The sequence below is a fragment of the Natator depressus genome, chromosome 5 (assembly GCF_965152275.1).
Source record: "Natator depressus isolate rNatDep1 chromosome 5, rNatDep2.hap1, whole genome shotgun sequence".
In the NCBI taxonomy this organism is placed as follows: Eukaryota; Metazoa; Chordata; order Testudines; family Cheloniidae; genus Natator; species Natator depressus.
Window position 1 is genome coordinate 25,576,060 of NC_134238.1, and position 20,644 is coordinate 25,596,703.

Sequence of the window (20,644 nt, forward strand, 5' to 3'; positions counted from 1 at the left end):
AGATTGCTTGGACTTGGACTGGTTGTGGCAGAAGCATAGCAGTGGTGGACCAGTTGGTGTGAATTAGTATGGTTCTGGAAATATTGGAGGCATTTCAGGCTCTAATCTTTATATTGGATCCACACACCTCTTGTTTGCTGAAGTCCAAAAGGGAGGTATTGAGTTATTGATGGAGGCCAAAATGCCAGCGTCTCTTAGTGTAGTTATTATTAAATCTTTGATCAAGAGATTATTTTTTGATGGCAAGAATCTCAGCAAATACTGCCCTGTCTCTTATCTCCCTTGTAGAGAATCTTACTGACGTGGTTTGAAATAGTTCTAATAATACTTGAGTTCTCAGACCACTTGATGCATGACCATCTGTTTTTTAGGCCTTGATGTGGTAGGGAGACAGCTTAGTTGCATTGACCAGTTTCCTCTTGGTGATGAATGAACATCTAGTGTCCATGCTGATTATTTTAGATCTCTTAGCTGTCTTTCATATTGACCCATGAAAATACTGTTGACAAGCCTGCAAATAACAGAAGAAATTGATATTGAAAGAAAATTGTTTCCTCCGTGGAGGACCTAACGGGTGGTATTGGACTTTTGCTCATCAGAGAGATCACATGCAAGGTACCATAGGGTTTCCAGGTTCTCAGCCCTCTGGTTCAACATGTGAGGCCTTTAGGGAAGATACAGTAGATATTGAGCTTCTCTGATTTCAAAATATAGATAACCCTGAGATTTTTTGTATATTTAATTAGACTTGAACAGTATGATTGCTCAGTGTTTAATTATGATAAGCACTATTTGGCTGACACAGAATTTGAATAGGGAAAAGGTAATGTTTTAGACTGGGGAAAACTCCTGCAAGAAATGACGGAAGTTATATTTGCTGACTTGATTGAGTTTGCCTGTCTTTTTTAATAGAGTAAAAAAATACCCTTACTCTGGCATGTTTGGCTGCACCTCTCTTCTTACAAATACCAAAGACAGCTCTGATTTGTCTATAAGTTTCCAAGGCTCGGGCATGCCTATTCTGCCTTCAGTTCAGGTTCCGTCTCTCCAATCATGCAAACAGAGCAATGGCTTAGTATTCCTATGGTTCCTGTTACCACATCTTCTTTTAAAGCCAAATTTTGGGACAGTTGTGAGAAGTGTGTAGTGGATCAGTCCCCAAGTAGGACTACTCATCCAGCTCCATCCTTTCATTATTCTCCTCTTTTCCATCATGGCAGAGCCAAACAAAAGGGGCTCCATCTGCTAAGAGATCTTTTCTGGAACTACAAAAGGGGAACCTTGCCACAATTGTTCCCAGTCTACATGCCCTCACTGTGCCAAGAGAAGGGGCTCAGAGTCTGGATGATTTGTTTAGGCCGCATATTCCACCCATGCCAGCCAAGAAACAGATGGAGACATCTTTGCAAGGGTTCTCTTAAGCAACAAAACTTGATAAACAAGACTCTGCTCATCAGTCAATAATGTTGCAGGGTTACATTGAAAAATCTCCCCAAAACTTTTGTAAATCCTTCTCTAAAGAGTACCAAACCAGGATCTTCATAAAAAGTAACAATAATGGTGATATCTAGATCTTTATATAGTATTTTTATTCATAGATTCTCAGTATTTGGCCAGAGAGTGGGTATGTGGGTTTTTGCCAACTGATCTGGCATCTTTTCTGATCTTCCCTCAGGAAGATCTGAGACCTCTTCAGGATTGTTCCCCTACACTTCCTCTCCAGTTATATATTGGATGATAAATAATACAAGGGCTCATGACACATCTCCATGGACTGTGATCCAGAAAAGAATATCAGAGAAGAAAAGAGTAGTCTGTTATATTATTACTCTCCCCCACAAAAGGGAAGATAACCTCCCAACCAAAAATAATTTTTTAAAAAAGCCGAAAGCATTCTTGATTCTCATATCTATCCACAAATTCTAGCTCTTTCAACAAAGAAACTTCTGAGCATAACAACTTCAAGCCAGAAAAACAAGAAGCATTTGCTCTCATATGTGAAATCATGGGAGGACAGTGGTGGCCACCTCTGCAGAAAAGGCTAATATCATTCTATATTAAGAGGAATATCATGAGTAAGGCATGGGAGGTAATTGTTCCACTCTACTTGGCACTGGTAAGGCCTCAGCTGGAGTACTTTGTCCAATTCTGGGTATCACACTTTAGGAAAGATGTGAACGAACTGGAGAGAGCCTAGAGGAGCACCTCAAAAATTGTGGAAATCTTAGAAAATCAGACCTATAAGCAAAGGTTAAAAAGGTTGAGTATGTTTAGTATTGAGCAAAGAAGACTGAGTGGAGGACCTGTTAAGTCTTTAAATATGTTAAGGGCTGTTATAAAGAGGACAGTGATCGGTTGTCCTTATCCTCTGAAGGTAGGACAAGAAGTAGCAGCAAGGCAGATTTAGGTTAGATATTAGGAAAAAGTTCCTAACTATAAGGTTAGTTAAGTACTGGGGTAGCTTACCAAAGGAAGTTGTGGAATCCTCATCACTGGAGATTTTTAAGAGCGGATTAGACAAACACCTGTCAGGGATGGTCTAGGTATCCAGATCCTGTTTCAACATGAGGGGATAGACGAGATGACTTCTCAGGGGTCCATTTAGCACTACTTTTCTATCATTCTGTAATTCTCATGGACAGCTATATGGGAAATAAAAGCCCCATGACACAGACACAGGTGGCGTAGGTCAGCTGACTCTGGCTCACAGGCTTGGGCTGTGGGGCTAAAAATGGCTGTGTAGACATTTGTTCTCAGGCTGGAGCCTGAGCTCTGGGATCTTCCAACCTCAGAATCCTGGAGTTCAAGCTCGAGGCTGAGCCTGAATGTCTACACAGCAATTTTTTAGCCCCAGAGCCTCAGTCAGCTGACCTGGACCAGATGTGGATTTTTACCCCCTGTGCAGACATACCCTCAGTAAGCAACTCAGAGTACCCTGTCCAGACTCCAGGCTGATATACTTAAAGAAGAGAATCCCTGAACCGTTGTAGATCCTCACCATGAGTCAAGGCAGACACACACAGAATGAGAGTCCTTCCAATGCAGCAAAGTTTTGATAACTTTCTGGTACTGATGTCCAGTGTGCCACAAGTTGTCCATCTTTACCTGTAGGTCATAGGTCTGACGGGCTCCATGCATAGAGATTACTTTATTGGCCAAATGGCATGCAAGAGTGCTTAAAGGTTTCCACTTGAGGGCTAGAAACTGTTCTCAGTAGGAGATGCAATGAAAGGTGAAGGTACCATTCAGAGTGATCCATTCCCTCTGTTCCCTCTGAAAAAGGAAGCTGACTGATGGTAGGATTCCCCCCTCTGCGATCTGAATCCTAAATCCCTGATGCCTTTCAGAGTGTGGGATCAGACCCAGGGCATCATAACAAAGAGAATATGATGAAAGGTCAGACTCCAGAGCATCCACTTCTTAGAGGTGAGAATGATCAAGGTGGCTCTTCTAGGATAATCTGAGAGAGAAACACAGTGTGTGGTTCAGTTAGAAAATGTGACAACCATGCTACAAATGTATCATGAAGAGGTAGGAACAAGACATTTAATTTAAATGCCAAAGTGAAGTAGATTATTTCCTGGGCAGAAGCTCATCTAACCTCTGCTAGGGTGATTCACCCAAAAGGATTGCTGAACAAAAAACCTGCCTGGGTTAAGCCATCAGAGATAGACAGGTAATAATGGTTTCTGAACCTGCATGTATTCAAGCTAGTATTTAGAGAGGCTTCGCTCAGTTCAACTTAAGCCTTAGCTGAGACACACCTTAATGGGATATGTTAATGTTCAGTTGTAATGCAAAAGACAAGGCGAGGAAAATAGACTGAAGATCACTGGGAAAAGATGGTCTGGCTCACAGATTTCCAAGTCAGCTTCTCTAAAACGCTTCTCACTCTCTTCCTTTTTTTTGCTACTAGGAAGAATGATTAAGAAGATATAGGAAGGATGCTGCAGCTGTCATCCTTACCCCAGACTGGCCAAGAAGGACTTGGGACTCAAATGTTTTGGAGATATTACACAGGCTTCCTTTTATTCTCCGTAGCAGGCAGGATGTCCTATTTTAGGACCTGCTTCTGCATCACATCCCAGATTACTCGAGTCTGATTGTTTAGTTATTGAGCACAAGTCCTAAATAAGGTTGGATACCCCTTCCAAAGTAATGGAGGGTCTCTTAGCCTCACATAAGCCTTGCACCCTCTCAGCCTACACAAGAGTTTGGACAAAATTCTCCTATTGGTACTAGGAAAGATCAGCTAGAGGAAATCAGGCTTTCCCATTTGTTGAATGTCTTATAGGATGGCCTACACTTGGACCTAGGGACCACCACCACCATTGCTGCTTGTGTCTCAGCACTAAAGACTGTTATAAAATCAGGCTCATCCAAGTCTCTCGTAGATCACTCCATAGTATCAAAGTTTATTATAGCAGCACTCTTATGTAAACCAAACCTATCCTACCTACATGGGATCTTCACCTATCCATTCAAGCAGATGATATCTAATTCACTGTATTTCCTTGCTATGAAAACATTCTTCCTCATCATAATCACGTTAGCAAGAAATGTCTCCAGAAATCTTTGCTATTATGGCATGAGCCTTATAATATTTTCCCTAAGGGCCAGGTTGCTCATCGTGCTTTCAAGTTATTCCAAAGTTAAACATATGCTTCCTAACATAACAGGAAATCATTTTGCTTGACACCTCAACATGCAAAAGAGCATGGCATATGCTGCTTGTGGGAAGAGCTGGTAAATTGTATCTTAGTAGAACCAGTCAGTTCAGGAAAACCTCCTCTTTATTCATTTATTTTCACCCTAGATGCCTAGACTTGACAGCTTCTAAATCCTTCTTAGCCAGGTGGCATTGCCAGACATACACAGCTGAGAATAAACCAGTGCTAGAAGGAATCAGAGCCTATTTAATATGCTCAGTGGTGACATCCTGGGATAGGACATCAGATATCGTAGGGGAAATCTGTACTTTTGCCACCTGGTCACCTACACCTTTATAAAACTCTGTTAACTACTAATGTCATTCCTGTATACACAAAAAGAAAAGGAGTACTTGTGGCACCTTAGAGACTAACAAATTTATTTATTTTTCCTTCACCAGGAAGGTGCTCCAAGTGATGGTCCCAAAAATAGTTATATATGTTGCTTTTTAGGGAAGGGGAAACTCTTGTTTATTCTTTCTTCTCCCTCACTATTAATTTTTCCTTACTGCTTGCTAGATCCCAAATGTGGTGGAGAAGTCAGAATCCAGAATGAAAAAAATTAACTGATTATTTTTCTGGGAATAATCTCACAACCCAGTCCACTCATCTGAGATCGTCATCTGAGATCCTTTGGCCTTTTCAGGCTACTCTTAAATAGAAAAAGCCTGATTCTCTATTGCCCTATACCTTATGTATATGTCATGCCCCAGAGCAAAGTAAGCGCAGATTGGTACTGTTTTACACTCACTTTGCACTAGTATAAATACTTTACAAGGTGAAAGGCAATAGACAATCAGGCTTTTAATGTCATTGAATAAGACATAATTGTTAAGAATAAGAATTGAGTGTTCCATTACAGCTTTAAAAGTACTCATTTGGCTTGAGAATAGAAGTGTATGTGGGGAATGGAGGCAAGCATGTAAGGTCTTTGGACAAGTTTGTGACGCCTCTGGTATCTGCCAAAAGAGAAATACAGTCCTTATGTTCTGTTGTGGGAGAGGGTCATTACCAGAAAGGAAATAATCAGGTAATAGATTTTCTCCTATATGCTGTAGTAAACTAATCTTGTAGGTTCTGGAATATTTACACTTGAGGTCAAAAGGATCTCAAGTTATATATCACAAGAATTGAAGTCAGTGGTGGAAGGCAGAATGAGAGACAGCCTTGGCAGAAGCCAGGATTTTGGCCTGGGGGATGAAGATGCGGGCTGATTTGAGAAATGCTGGAGTGAATAGCTGCAAGATTTTTAGAGTCTGGATGTGAGGAGAAAGGGAATCAAAGATGATTTCATGGTTGCAAGCTTCAGTGGGAGGGAGGTTAGTGTAAGTGACAGTCGTGATGAGGAAAGGAAAAAAGGATTAGGGTAAAATAAATCCAAGTTACTACATGTTTAGTGTAAAGAGGTTGTAGAACATCTATCAGGGTGAACTGGAGAAAAAGCAAGGCGCAAGAGCTTGGACAAAGGAAAAGAGGACATTTGTGGAGAGAGCTTTTAATTGAACGTAGACCTTGCCACAGTTATACCTCATTTTGTCACTGTTAGATCCATGTGTTGCAATGTGCTGTCCTTGGAGCTACTTGGAAAATCAATCAGAAACTTCATCTGCAGAATAAGGCTTCGTCCTTACTTAGTAGTGTCTCTTGCATAGATCATATTACAATTGCAGTCTGTCTTCCAATTAATTTGAATGCAGTTCAAGGTGTTAACCAATAAATGTCTAAGTGGTTGAATTGTAGCTACCTTAGCTACTGCCCCTCTCCTCAAGTGTTATCATGGTATCATTAGAAAAGCTTAAGCTAATAGCCCCCATGTTTAATCTAGAGGAGGCTTCATAGCAGGGTATTTTTTAGCAAGGGGCCCTTTGTGCCCTTCACTTCTCCACATCATCACTCCCACAATGGACCAACAGAGCTCAAATTGTTGACCTTTGCAAAGTTTATCTATTTTCCTAGGCTTTTTGTGGAACAGAGAGTTAAGGGAGCTTGCACTATTTGAAAATGAAAAGAGGTTTTTTAAATTTGTGGTGAATTCGGGAGGTGTGTATGTGAACATTATCCCCTTTTTTAAAGTTCCTGTTTGTAAAATACATGTAAATGTGCTCAAAACTTGGGATGAATGCATTTTAGAAAGAAAAGTAAATAAGTTGGGAGATGGGGAAAAAAAGAACAGATGAAGAAAGGTAATGGTGGAAACAATATCCTCAGTCACTTGTGGACAGAAGCATTGCCTCTAGGTGAATTGACTAAGTGCTCCCCTAAAGTAGGAAAGTTGCAAAAGAAATAGATATACTAAGGGAAAAAGAGTAAAGGAAGGCCATTTTTATTTTGCTTTTGAAATGCTTCCTAACTTCATCTTTCCAGGAACATGTTTAAGTAGGGAGCCTTCTGTGACCTGTGGATGTGTTCAGATTTCATTTTATTGCATTTGGAAATGCATAGATGTAGTGACTATTGTCTATCTATAGCTCATCATTAAATTTTCATCACTGGACCCCACGAGAATCTATGGAGACTTAAACCCTTCCTTTTCCCATAGACCAGGTTACCTTTTCATTAACCTAAATCTTTAATAGTTGATGTCCTGGCCTGAACTTATAAGAGCTTTGTGAAAAGTTTTGGCCATCTTCACTAGAATGGTGCTTTCTCCACTACGTGTGGATTGCTAAAATAAATTGCTAGGAGATATGGGCATCCTTTGCTGCAACTATCTGTATTACATCTGGCTTTAGGATGTTCTTCATCATGCATCTTATTTATATACTTACTCTTTGTAAGCACAGCTATTTGTAGAAATACACATTATAAATAATTTAGGGTATATTTAGTGTGTTTTTATATAAACTGTGAAACACCATAACTGTTCAGTTTTTCTGAATTATTATTCTAGGATCAAGACCACCTTTAATCGTACAATCTCAGCCTCCACCTTATTCATCACCTAGAGATGTACCCCCAGACATATTGTTAGATTCTCCAGAAAGAAAGCAAAAGAAACAAAAGAAAATGAAGTTAGGCAAGGATGAAAAAGACCAGACTGAAAAAGCTGCAATGTATGATATCATTAGTTCTCCTTCCAAGGACTCCACTAAACTTACGTTAAGACTCTCTCGTGTAAGATCTTCAGATATGGACCAGCAGGACGATATGCTTTCTGGTTTGGAAAACAGTAATGTGTCAGAGGGTGATATTCCTTTTAATGTGCAGTACCCAGGACAGACTTCTAAAACACCCATTACTCCACAGGATGTTAATCGCCCACTAAATGCTGCTCAATGTTTGCCTCAGCATGAACAGACAGCATTCCTTCAGGCACAACAAGTGCCTGTTTTACAACAGAACACTTCAGTTGCTGCAAAACAACCTCAAACTCCTGTGGTACAGACACAGCAACAGGTTTCGCAACAAGGAACTATAACGCCATATGATGAAGTAGAGTTGGATGCATTGGCTGAAATTGAGCGGATAGAACGTGAATCAGCTATTGAAAGGGAGCGATTTTCAAAAGAAGTCCAAGATAAAGGTAAAAGGATTGTGTATATATCCTATTATTTCCCATCATCACATAGTTCTGTTCTGTTCTGTATAGGTTCTTATACTGCCATCATCTTTGTTGTCCAAAATGAACTGTGACCTTTCATGTGTGTAATATCTGGTATTACTTTGCTTGCAATCCTTAAAATCTGGAGAATGAAGTTGTTAGGTTTTTTAATTTGGGTTCATACAAAATAAAGTTAAATTATTCATAAACTACTCTTAATTTTGAGCCATGACATTAGATCAGGATAGAGTGGACATTGCTTGTGATGTTACTTGAATTCTGACAGTACCACACAATTACATTGATAGATGGAATCACAGTTTCTAATAGATATTAAATAACGGATCAATTAGTTGATGAAAGAGACGCTTCCCTTGTGCACTAGTTTACTGACCATACAGTATAAACATCTTTTTTTGAAATTACAATAGAATTGCTACACCACTTCTGTTTTTATCACCAGTCATATCTAACATGAAAGGTATATTGGATCAGAATTGTACATCTTTTTTTAAAAAGGCAATGGTATGATTGGATAATATATACTTCTACATTGCTTTCGTTTTTGATCAACTGAACACCATTGTTTATCTGTAAATTACATATTCCAGTGAACTACTATATACAGTACCTATTTATCAGACTTGTATTCTCTACGCCAGAGGTTCTCAGCCTTTTTCTTTCTGAGGCTTTCCCTCCCCCATATACTGTAAAAATTCCATGGCCCACCTGTGCCACAACAACTAGTTTTCTGCATATAAAAGCCAGGGATGGTGTTGGGGGTAGCAAGCATTGCCTGGGGAAGCTACACTGCTCAGGCTTCGTCTTCAGCCCTGGGTGGCGTGGCTCAGGGCCCTGAGCTTCAGCCCCATGCAGAGGGGCTTTGGCTTTCTGCCCTGGGCCCCGGGGGTCTAACCCTGGCCATGCTTGGTGGACCCTCAGGATCCCCGGACTCCTGGTTGAGAACCACTGCTCTACACCATAGAAGCTAGACTAACCTTTGGAGTGTTCCTTTTCCCTCTTTATTTAAATATCTATGTCTAAAGCCTGCCCTCCATAGATGCCTTTTCAGGGTGATCCTTTCTTGATCCTATTTTACGTTTCTGATCATGTTAACCAGTGTTAAGGTCATTTGCTATGAAGTTATAACAGTGGAATAAAACCCCACCTCTAGAAATTGAAAACAAGGGGGGTATGTGGGTGTGTTTGTGTGTTACGTGGAAAAGGCATGTTAAATGAGAATGGGTAAACCTTAGTTTTGTTTAAAGGCAGCCTGTATACTATCTGTTTAACTTCTGAGAGAAAATCTTTTTAAGTCTGATGCTAATTTAGCAGAGGTGTCAGAGAAAAGCCTTGCTGAAGTTAAACAGGGCAATTTCTGACTTGATAATACAGTTGCAACTGAACATGTATGAACCAATATCTGAACTGGGCTCTATTTTAGTTGGCACCAAATTTGGGTATTAACAAATGCAGACTTAATCACCCATCCAGAGAGAGCACAAGTTTTTTCCTTATTTAGACCAAAAATTCTGTTAAATAAATCAAAGCATGTTTCTAACCCAAATTTTAATATTTATTACTGGAATTAGTAAAACTTTAAAAAATCTTTTATTTTGTGATAAATTTGAGTCTTGTCACATTACATTATGCATTATTTCAGATAATCCATTTATGGAGAGAAATATGTGCTCTCTTCAAATGTACCGCCTCTTAATCTGATTTTAATATACTTTTGATGGAAGGAAATGCTTTTCTGAATGGCTAAGCTGCTATACTTCTTCTACTAATAATTAACTTGATTTAAAAGTGCTTTCAATTTATTTCCTAACCCTTTGTTTCTTCAAGAATTGTCTCTGTAGATCCCAGCTCTTGGGATGTTCTCCAAGGCCTTTAACTGAGAACCATCTAGAAAAGCAGTGTCTTTTGGGGTTGCATAACCACCCTTCTGCAGCACTCAGATATTCGGAGCAAGACTGTAAAAGGGGATTCATAGACCAAACCACTCTGTTAGTGCTTCATTGTGGCTCATTGTGGGTACTGAACCATCTTAGTGCTCCTGTCTCTCTGCACTGTAATTTTTTTGTGCATACTTTAGTTTTTAAGAAAAGTGTAGCTTTGTTCTTTACTTAATTTTTCTGGTAACTTTTCTGCCATTGCGTGAAAAACTTGAGTGTTACATCCTTAAGGTGATGCGGCCCGACTTCAGGCAGTGCAGATGGTTGTCCTAGGTTTTTCTGGCTAGTTCTTGGCTCTAGTTCTCTCCTCCTGGTTTTGTATGGCTGACAAGAATGAGTGCACAGGCTTTAATTGGTGCCCATACTGCAAAGTCAAGATGTTCACTACAGACAGATACATCCAGTGTTTCCTGTTCTTGAGAGCGGGTCATTCCCCAGATGCTGCTCTGAGTTTTATGGCTTATCTCTCAGGATAAGGAACTTGAGCAAAAGTGTATTTGGTGCTTAGTCCTTGAAGAGTACCTTCTGATCTCAGCCTGCTGGTTCTAGAACCATCAATGGCTTCTTTTATATGATCACCCTCAGGAACCATTGAAAGGCTTGTTGTATTTCCCAAGGCTTCCTCAGCTATGGAGTCCTTTGGGGTTATGATGTCTCTACAGCACTGTACTTTCTCAGAGATGCACTCTAAGGCTTCTCACAGCCATAGTCTAAACTTCAAGGCTTTTGGTGCATGTGAACATGTTCTTTCCACGGGTGTTGAATCATTCTGGAGAAGAGGAGGAACTCTCCTGGGGATACTTTTCAGAACTGGCATGAATGATACTCTTTAGAAAGAAATGCTATGATTCTTGAGATTGGTTGGTACATATGAGGGATGGGGATCTGTAGACTTTGGAGATTATGGTGCCGTCCTCACTGAGTGCCTCAATTCCAATACCTCTGTATTTAGCTCCCGCAGAACAAAGCTGCTTCAAGTTGAGTGGAGACCTCAACTCTGATGATGGCACTGGAGCAACATACTAAGCAGATGCCTTCTTCTCTGGGCTGTGCCAAATCTTTCTGGAATAAAGAAGAAAAAGGGAGATTATCAGGGCACAGATTGCTGCTCTAAGAACTGACATGGTTGACCTTAGCTTCATCAGATGTGAGTAGGAAGCATCACCCTGATACACTGCCCCACACCGAAAAGCTCTTCTGGGATCCATTTCATTATTTTGACCTTATGGTCATTTGGACCTTCATTTACATGACCCTTTTTGTAGTCTTTCCGTCATGACTAAAAGGTACTGAGGAGTCTGGTAAAATGTGTAATTTTTTCTTTGTCTGCTCTTGGGAAGAACAAGCCATCATCTCCTTCTCTTCTTCCACTTAGGGAATCATTCTCTAAATTGATCAGTATTGTGAACAACTTGTCTGTATTGGAAAAAAACTGGTGAAGGTAATGGTGGCTCATCAGATTAATCCATCTTCTCTTTATCAAGTCTCAGGTGTCAGTAGAAGACATAAATGGCAACATGAGTGATTCCTGAAGGATTTTGTAGGAAATGGGATCATCTTTGCCTCTCTTTGAAACAAGAATTATCATGAGGTGACCCTACCCCAGATCAAGTACACGGGTAGACCTGTATATGCTAATGGGCCTCTTTATTTTGGATGGCAGACGAGACTCCCTGTTTCTACTTCTGATCATACTCAGGAAAATCAGAAATTACAAGGATGTACCTATTTCTCATAGCTCCTACTTGGGCTCACAATTTAAGTATTCAGACTTTCTGTACTTCTTGATGCTTCTGTTCCTCTTAATTACTTTTGAATTTTCTCTTGGGAGCACAGCCACATTCTTCATTCTGATCTTAGTCTGTTCAGAGTATTTTGTAAAATTCTGACATTGAGTGTGAGGAGTTTTAACTCCTGTCAGCACCACCCAAGCCAGACCGGTTGGAGGTTGAGCAATAGGCCAGCAATCTATCCTTGTAAAAGAGTTCAGTTATAGAAACACATCAAGGTAGTAATTTTGGCAAACAGCATGATAGACAGGGATGGTGAACACATGTTTGTGCCCTAAGTGACCTGTGACTGTGCGGGAAGGATGCAGATTCAGAAGAACGTGCAAGAAAGTTACAATCTAGAAAATTTCCAAAAAGGAATGTTTTTTGAAGCAGAAGAGATTTTCTTTTGGTTAGATAACAATTTGGACCTTTATCAACACCAGTTCCTTAGACTTTTGACTGTCTCATTTGAAAAAAATTTGGTTTGTCTCTTACCACTACTAGGATGCTTATGTACATTATTTTTGCACATGATCCTACTGTTCCAAGTTTTAATCTTCCATTACATTATACTTTTTAAAATGCTCACTAACTCTCCAGTTGAAGAGCAGGTTATATATCAGGAGATTTAAACTTAGTATTTACAACATTAATAGAGGCACCTTTAAACCTGAAAACTGCCTTTCTGAATGCTATAACCTCATCAAGGAGAATGAACTGGAGGTTTTAATGGCTGACCTTCCTTACAGGGGTTAAAAGTATCACCCCCTATTTTTACCTCAAATGGTTAATGTTTTTCCCTAGACCACATATGTTACTGTGGGAAGTAGATAACATATTCATAATATTAATAGGGCCTTATGCTACTGTTTAGAAAGGAAGGAAGAAAACCCATCTAGAAGTCATCTAGTTAATATATAGCTTTTAGTGAAAAATCCAAAAGGGAATCCATTTCTGTTTAGAGTTTCAAAATGCATTAGGCATGGATTCAGATTTGCTATAATTTTAGTTGGAGGCCCTGTATTTGTAGGATTGAACACTCATTCTTTTGGATCCTAGGCAGGTTCAAAATCATTTTTATGTAATGTGTCTGTCATATAAACTTATATGGAGTTACAGTTCTAGCTGTACAGAGTACTGTTCTCTAGATTCATCAATTTGGGAGAGCCGTCATGCAACTATCATTGAATTCTCAGCTCTTCTCCTGAGAGGCTACTGCACTTAATTCCCTAAAAATAGGGATCTACAGAAGCAATTCTTAAAGGAGAAAAAGATTACCTACCAGTAACTGCATTTTTCCAGTACATTGCCTCTGAAGATCCGTTCTCCCCACTTCTTTGGTATCCTTGTATGGATTCTTTAAACTAATGGAAGAAACGGCTACTTGGACCCTTTTATAAATTTGCTTCCAGTGTTTCGATCTGTGAGGGGGCACTTGCATGTCCTCAGTGGGCACTTCTTTTCTAGATGGTTCCAAGCTGAAAGCAGCAGACACGTACATCCCAAGAGTGTGGATATGCAGGAGCAATACACTCAAAACTACAGTTATTGGTAAGTAATCTTTTTTTTAATGTAACTTTTACATTAAAAAACCAACAACACGAGCAATAAGAATTAATTACTGATGTTGCCTGAGGCATTGTGTGTAATTTAATATTGCCTATACATTTTCATGACAAAATGTGTAGCTACAGGCAATGTACTACTGGTGTACAAAATGAATGGTAAAAGCTTAAGATCATTCTTTGTTTTCCTTAAAAAAAAGAGACATGAGTTGTTTTGTCATTTGTATACTTATCCTGTACAAAAGTAGACTCACAGATACAAGGAAGAAGTTGAAATGAGGCATTTGTGAATACTTAAAATGGGAGGAAGATAACTTGGAGCAATATGTATATTAAAAAATCTAGTGTCCCTACAAGAAAAGAAAACAAGACAAAATAGGATGCTGTATGTATTTTGCAAGTGTGACAGGTAAACTTTATGAAGTCTGCATTTTGTATCACTGTACACTACACTAGGTGGAGCTAGTGTCCTTATGTAACATTGGTAATGAAAAAAGTTTGCTAGTGTCCTATTTTTATAGGAGATAGTGAGATATTTAACATAGATGTGATTGTAATAACGTAGATAAAAAGAATTTCAGTTTACTGAAATTAGATGTTACAGTCTATCTGTAAAAATTGCTTGAATTTCCCTTTTTTAAAGAAGGTGAAATAACAGACTGAGGAAAGAAAACATGTGAAAACACTTCTGAATGTTTTTTTTTTTAAATAGTGTAGATCTCCAATGGCAGTGTAGACTCTTCCAAGTAGAAGTTTGTTGAAGTGTGAATCTGGTCTCTGAGGATAGTAGTAAAGTAGTATTTTAGGATATAAAATAAAATTGTTTCATTCAGACTGTGGCCTAATAATAGGACTATCACTGTACCTATTGAAAGGATGGGAGGAAAGGATTTGTGACAAAAGGAATTGTCCAACGAATAATTTGTCCTGTGTCCTTTGTGCAGTCATGTGTAACAGAGAAAGTGATGATATAGAGTTGGAGCTAAAAAAAAGTTATTGCAAGTCAAGATGAACATACTGCTTTTGTAGTTTGTAACTGGTGGCTGAATCCACTCTGATATTAATTAACATAACATGATGTAGGCTTTGCTCATTATCAGGCAGCATAAATGTCATTGCAATTAGTTAAAGTATTTTTGAATCGAAGGTATGATGGTGTCAGAATAAAATCAGTAATGTATCAGAGGAATGTTGGGGAGCATAAAACAATTTGGCAATAAACATTTAAGAGTTTGCCACTTACACAAGCTATTGGATATAAACCAAGTTGTAAATCAGTCTCTCACAAGTAGTACTTGAATAAATGGTCATTATTTTTTCATTAAGGTACTAACAGTATTTTAAATTTTTCTGTGTTCATTTTTTTTTCCAGAGATTTTCTTACTATTCTAAGTACAAGTATGTATGTTAGATTTTCAGGTACTTGTGGAGAATTATTCTTTTCCAAACAGTTTTACCCATTCACAAAGTGATCACATCGATGGAACCCAACACTTACATTTTGAAAACCTATTTCTTGGGAGAGGTTAAAGTAGGTTACACATTAAACTGTTAAAATGAGAGAGATTTAGTAGGGAACTACAATGTCTGAATGGCTTTGAAGCTTGGCTGCCACTCTTCCATAGTTTTAGTCATGCAGTTTTCTAGTGTACTAACATAGATTGCCCCTGACAATACAGAGGCACGTTAGTCAGCTTGACAGGAGCAGGGAGTTACAAGGATCAGGAGAAGAAAAATTATAATGCCTTGTGTGAGCTTTCAGCTCCTAATTACACTAACTACATTACCATCCTGTTACAAACACACTTCCAAAAATAAGCTGTTCAACTTCCTGAATTCAGCAAATCTGCTCTTAAGCCTCCTTCAGCCTAAGGCAGATCAGCTGAGGGACTACTTAGTCTGAGTGTTTTCTCCTGACATCCCTCTTTATGGGATGTTCCTTTTCCCTGTGTGACTAGAAGCAGATTGGGTCTTTTAGCAGTCACGTCTCAACACAAGTTTCTAAAGTCCTCTGCTTTCAGACTTGAATTTATGGCATACCGTAGGTGTCTGCTTGTTGCAGAGACTTTGGAAGCTTATTCAAGTAATCTTTTAGCAACATAAGGCTTTTTGATGTTCTATGCTAAACTAATTTTACACACACCCTCACACTAAAATATTTAAAAGTTTAGCTCTGTTCTTCAGCCTTTAACCTATTTCCATCCAGGGATCAGTGCTATGGAATCTATCTCCTTTGAGATGCTGAAGAGGAATGGAGACACTCAAGGCATCATGCACCTGAAGTCTGAATAAATCCACAAGAAAGTCAAAATAGATAAAGAAGATGAAAGGATGATGTAACTAAGGTGACTTCATGACATCTATAAGATATTCGTAAAGAGGCCTACCTTAGCATATTAATACAGCAGAACCATTGAAGGTACCCACAATTCTGCTAATATGAAGGGCAGTAACAATACCAGTTTCTTTCTTTTGGTCTCTACCTTTCCATGGGTATTTACAAAAGACCCTTGTCAACATGATTCTCTTGGAGAACAGAACATACATGTCTAACCATTCGATTCCTCTCTGTCTAAAGTCATGTAAGAATTCATGGCAACTGTATCATATCTGGAGGAACATGGTTTCCTTTTAAATAGGGTAAGGAGTCAGCTGCAACCTTGGAGACTTGATGACCTACAGTTGTTCTGGATACTGTCCTGGACAAAATGTTCATTTTGAAGGAGAAACTAGAAAAGATGTTTAAATGACCCAGTCACCACTCATCCAGCCACCATACTTACCGCAGGTCCTGATATGCTGGTTTCCTTTGTGGACACCGTTCATTTGGCACTGCTGTCTTGCAAACCTGGCAAACAAGTAGATGAAGAACATACGTGCTGGTTTCAATTGTAATGTCCCTTTGCTAGTGGGCATACCCTCAAATATTGGAGAAACAGTAGTTTCCAAGAATGAAGGGTGCGTTTGAACTCTGTGGTGGCTCTAGTGGTATTGGCTCAAGGATGAGAAAGGAGACTTAATTGACTGGAAATCTGAGCCATCAGATTAGCCTTCCCTCATTTTCAACATCCTCTCCTGATCATGTGCTGATCCTCACAGAAAATACCACCACCATAGCCTATGTAATTTCACAAGAGGCTAAACATTTTTTTTGACTCCATAGAGAAATGACGTTGATAATGTCTTGAGAACAAAAACTTTCCCTTTCCCCTCAGGGCACTTTATAGAAAGAGAACATCATCATTTATCCTTTCTTTGCTCAGCAGGAAAGATACATGCCCAGGAAAACGTAGCTGGATCAATCAGTTCTTCAGACTTTGTTGGATTTGTTTGTATAGTAACAGTACAAAAAATGGAGCAGTGCTTGAAAAGAAAAAAAACCTGGAGGTAGAGAAGTTGGATGCCATACCTCTAAGATGGTCAAAGGACTGCTCTGTGGCTTCCCACCTACTCCACTGGTTGCAAAGAAGCAGGCCACAGAGACTGACTGCAGTTTATTGGTCCCACAGGTCCTGGCTGTCATTTGATTTATAATCTGTAACCACCACTCAGACTGAGACAAGGTCTTGTTCTGCACCAGAATCTGGATCTGTGAAAGGGAAATATTAGTCTCTATGATATGCTAGTCAAGTACTAGATATGCTACTGCCATTGCAGCAAAAATAATAATAAAAAAATCTATGGATCTAAGTGGCTGAAGTTTGAACACCAAAGTTACAAAAGACGCATAAAGTCAGTCAACTAAGATGAAGGATGTTTTTGAATTCCTTCCAATTTTTTTTGTGTTTTCATGGATCTCCAGAATAGTGACTTAAGAAGGCATGATCTTCTTTGATTTATTGTCCCTATGGGTGCTGCACTACTGTGTGTGCACACACCTATGCACTTTCGTACAGAGATTTTTTTTTGTCAGGGAGGGGCAGACCCACCATTGCTCAAGTTCCTTCTCAACCATCTATGGCTAGTGATGGATTGTCACAGTGTGCGCTAGCTAGCTTTCGTAGTTTCACTCCTCTGATGGTTAGAAACCGTCATCTAATTTCAATCGTAAAATTCTTGTTGGCCACTTTATATCCATTTGTTCTTGTGGCAACAACTGTTCCTTAACTTAAATAACTCTTCTCCCTCCCTGGTGTTTATCCTTCCTATGCACTTATAGAAAGCAATCATATCTCTCTGGTAGTCAATGCCATTAATGAGAGAAATAGACAGCATTGATCCAGATCAACCTCTCATGATACAGAACTTAAATGCTTGGACTTTTCTGGCCTTGAGAGTTACTCTTTGGCCAGTCTACAATTCAGGGTTTTCATCTATCGTGCTTTGATGGCAAAAGCATGACTTTATTAATTACAGCAAATACTCACATTGATTATTATTTGCCTCAAGACCAGAAGAAACCATTTCAGGCTCTCCAGATGATTGCCAAAGCTTCTCTACAGGCTTCACTACATGCAGCTGACACAAATTGTTCTTGGCAATTTATGTTATAGTTATGCATCAAGCTCTGTCTGCAATCCTCTGGTCTCCCCACAGAGGTCCAAAATACGGTGGAGGATCTTCCTTTCAAAGAGCCCAAGCTCTTCAATGATACAACAGACAAATCCCTTCACTCACTGAAGAACTCTAGCGGGACCCTGCAATCTCTTGGCATCTACATCCCTACAATGAAGAGAAATATAACAAGTTGCAGATAGCGCAATGGTCTTGCCCACTCAAGTGTCAACCCCCGCAAAGACTAGTTGGAACCACATAGGAAGAGCTCCAGATTCCACAAAAAGGGGCCGTCATCTGTGTTACTTCAGTTGGTGACTTTTCCCAAGCAGCTATTTTGATCTTTTGGTTTCAGGGTCATGAATCTCCCAATATTTTGGATACTACGCAGCACCACAGAGTGAATGAAGGGATGCCAGATTTCCACCTCAGGACTATTGAAATGAGCTTCAGGTTGCATTTTAGAATGTTACAAAGCTTCTGGAGTGCATCCCCCCACCTAAGATGACTGCCCATTCTCTTAGGGCACAATGCACCTCTATAGCCATACTTAAGAACATACTCATTGCAGATGGTTGTCTGTGCGTATTTTTCTAAGCACTATGTTATCATGCATGTTTCCAGGGCAGATGCAGCCTTTGGTGAGACTGGTGTCCAGTCTGTACTGAATCTGCCTCCTCAAAATGCCCTTCCATAGTTCATGGATGGCTTTTAAGTCATCTGAAGTAGAGCTCCAATTGGGACAATAACTTGGAGGAGGAGGAGGTTACTTGTAGAGTAACTGAGGTTCTTTGAGATGTTTTGTCTCTATGGGTGTTCCATTACCTGCCGTCCTTCCCCCTGGACTTCGTGGTTGAGAAGGAACTGAAGCAGTCGTAGGTCCATCGCTTCCTATTATACCCTCACAGTGGAGCACAAGGATATGTATGATGAAGGTACAGATCCATGGGTATAGGGTGACCAGACTGCAAGTGTGAAAAATCGGGACAGCGGGTGGGAGGTAATAGGAGCCTGTATAAGAAAAAGACCCAAAAATCGGGACTGTCCCTATAAAATTGGGACATCTGGTCACCCTACATGGGTAGGGCCCTACCAAATTCACATCTGGGAAAAAATGCATTACGGACCGTGAAATCTGGTCTTTTGTGTACTTTTTCCACTATACTATACAGATTTCATGGGGGAGACCAGAATTTCTTAAACTGGGGGTCCCAACCCAAAAGGAAGTTGCATGGGATAGAGGGATCGTAAAGTTATTTGTAGGGGGGTCGTGGTATTGCCACCCTTACATCTGCATCTGCACTGCTGTCTGCAGAGCTGAGTTGGCAGAGAGTGGTGACTGCTGACTGAGGCCCCCGCTCTGAAGGCAGCAATGCAGAAGTAAGAGTGGCAATACCATACTGTGCCATCCTTACTTCTGTGCTGCTGCTGGCGGCGGCGCTGCCTTTAGAGCTGGTCTACCACTCTCTGACTGCCTGCTGTCTGCAGCAGTGCAGAATCATAGTCTTTAAGGTCAGAAGGGACCATTATGATTGTCTAGTCTGACCTCCTTCACAACGCAGGCCACAGAATCTCACCCACCCACTTCTGTAACAAACCCCTAACCTATATCTGAGCTATTGAAGTCCTCAAATTGTGGTTTAAAGACTTCAAGGTGCAGAGAATCCTCCAGCAAGTGACCCATGCCCCATGCTGCAGAGGAAGGCGAAAAACCCCCAGGGCCTCTGCCAGTCTGCCCTGGAGGAAAATTCCTTCCCGACCCCAGATATGGTGATCAGCTAAACCCTGAGCATGTGGGCAAGACTCACCAGCCAGACACCCAGGAAAGAATTCTCTGTAGTAACTCAGATCCCACCCCATCTAACATCCCATCACAGGCCATTGGACATATATACCGTTAATAGTTGAAGATCAATTAATTGCCAAAATTAAGCTATCCCATCATATCATCCCCTCCATAAACTTATCAAGCTTAGTCTTGAAGCCAGATATCTCTTTGGCTTCCACTGCTCCCCTTGGAAGGCTGTTCTAGAACTTCGCTCCTCTGATGGTTAGAAACCTTCATCTAATTTCAAGTCTAAACTTCCTGATGGCCAGTTTATATCCATTTGTTCTTGTGTCCACACTGGTACTGAGCCTAAATAATTTTTCTCCCTCTGTGGTATTTATGCCTCTGATATATTTATAGATAGCAATCCTATCTCCTCTCAGCCTTCTTTTGGTTAGGCTAAACAAGCCAAGCTCTTTGAGTCTCCTTTTATAAAACAGGTTTTCTATTCCTCGGATCATCCTAGTAGCCCTTCTTTGTACCTGTTCCAGTTTGAATTCATCCTTCTTAAACATGGGAGACCAGAACTGCACACAATATTCCAAATGAGGTCTCACCAGTGTCTTGTATAAAGGTACTAACACCTCCTTATCTCTACCGGAAATACCTCGCCTGATGCATCCCAAGACCGCATTAGCTTTTTTGATGGCCATATCACATTGGTGGCTCATAGTCATCCTGTGATTGACCAATACTCCGAGGTCCTTCTCCTCCTCTGTTACTTCCAAGTGATGCATCCCCAGTTTATAACAAAAATTCTTGTTATTAATCCCTAAA

At 40.0% G+C, this 20,644-nt stretch overlaps 1 protein-coding gene across 2 annotated transcripts in view; it reads left to right on the plus strand.

The window, feature by feature from the left end:
- Positions 1 to 20,644, plus strand: part of NIPBL (NIPBL cohesin loading factor) — a 296,004-nt gene that overhangs the window by 155,139 nt on the left and 120,221 nt on the right. For both annotated transcript variants that reach the window (XM_074952486.1, XM_074952487.1), the window contains exon 9: positions 7,600 to 8,232. In XM_074952486.1, the coding sequence (XP_074808587.1) occupies positions 7,600 to 8,232 (633 nt within the window). The remainder of the gene's footprint in view (positions 1 to 7,599; positions 8,233 to 20,644) is intronic.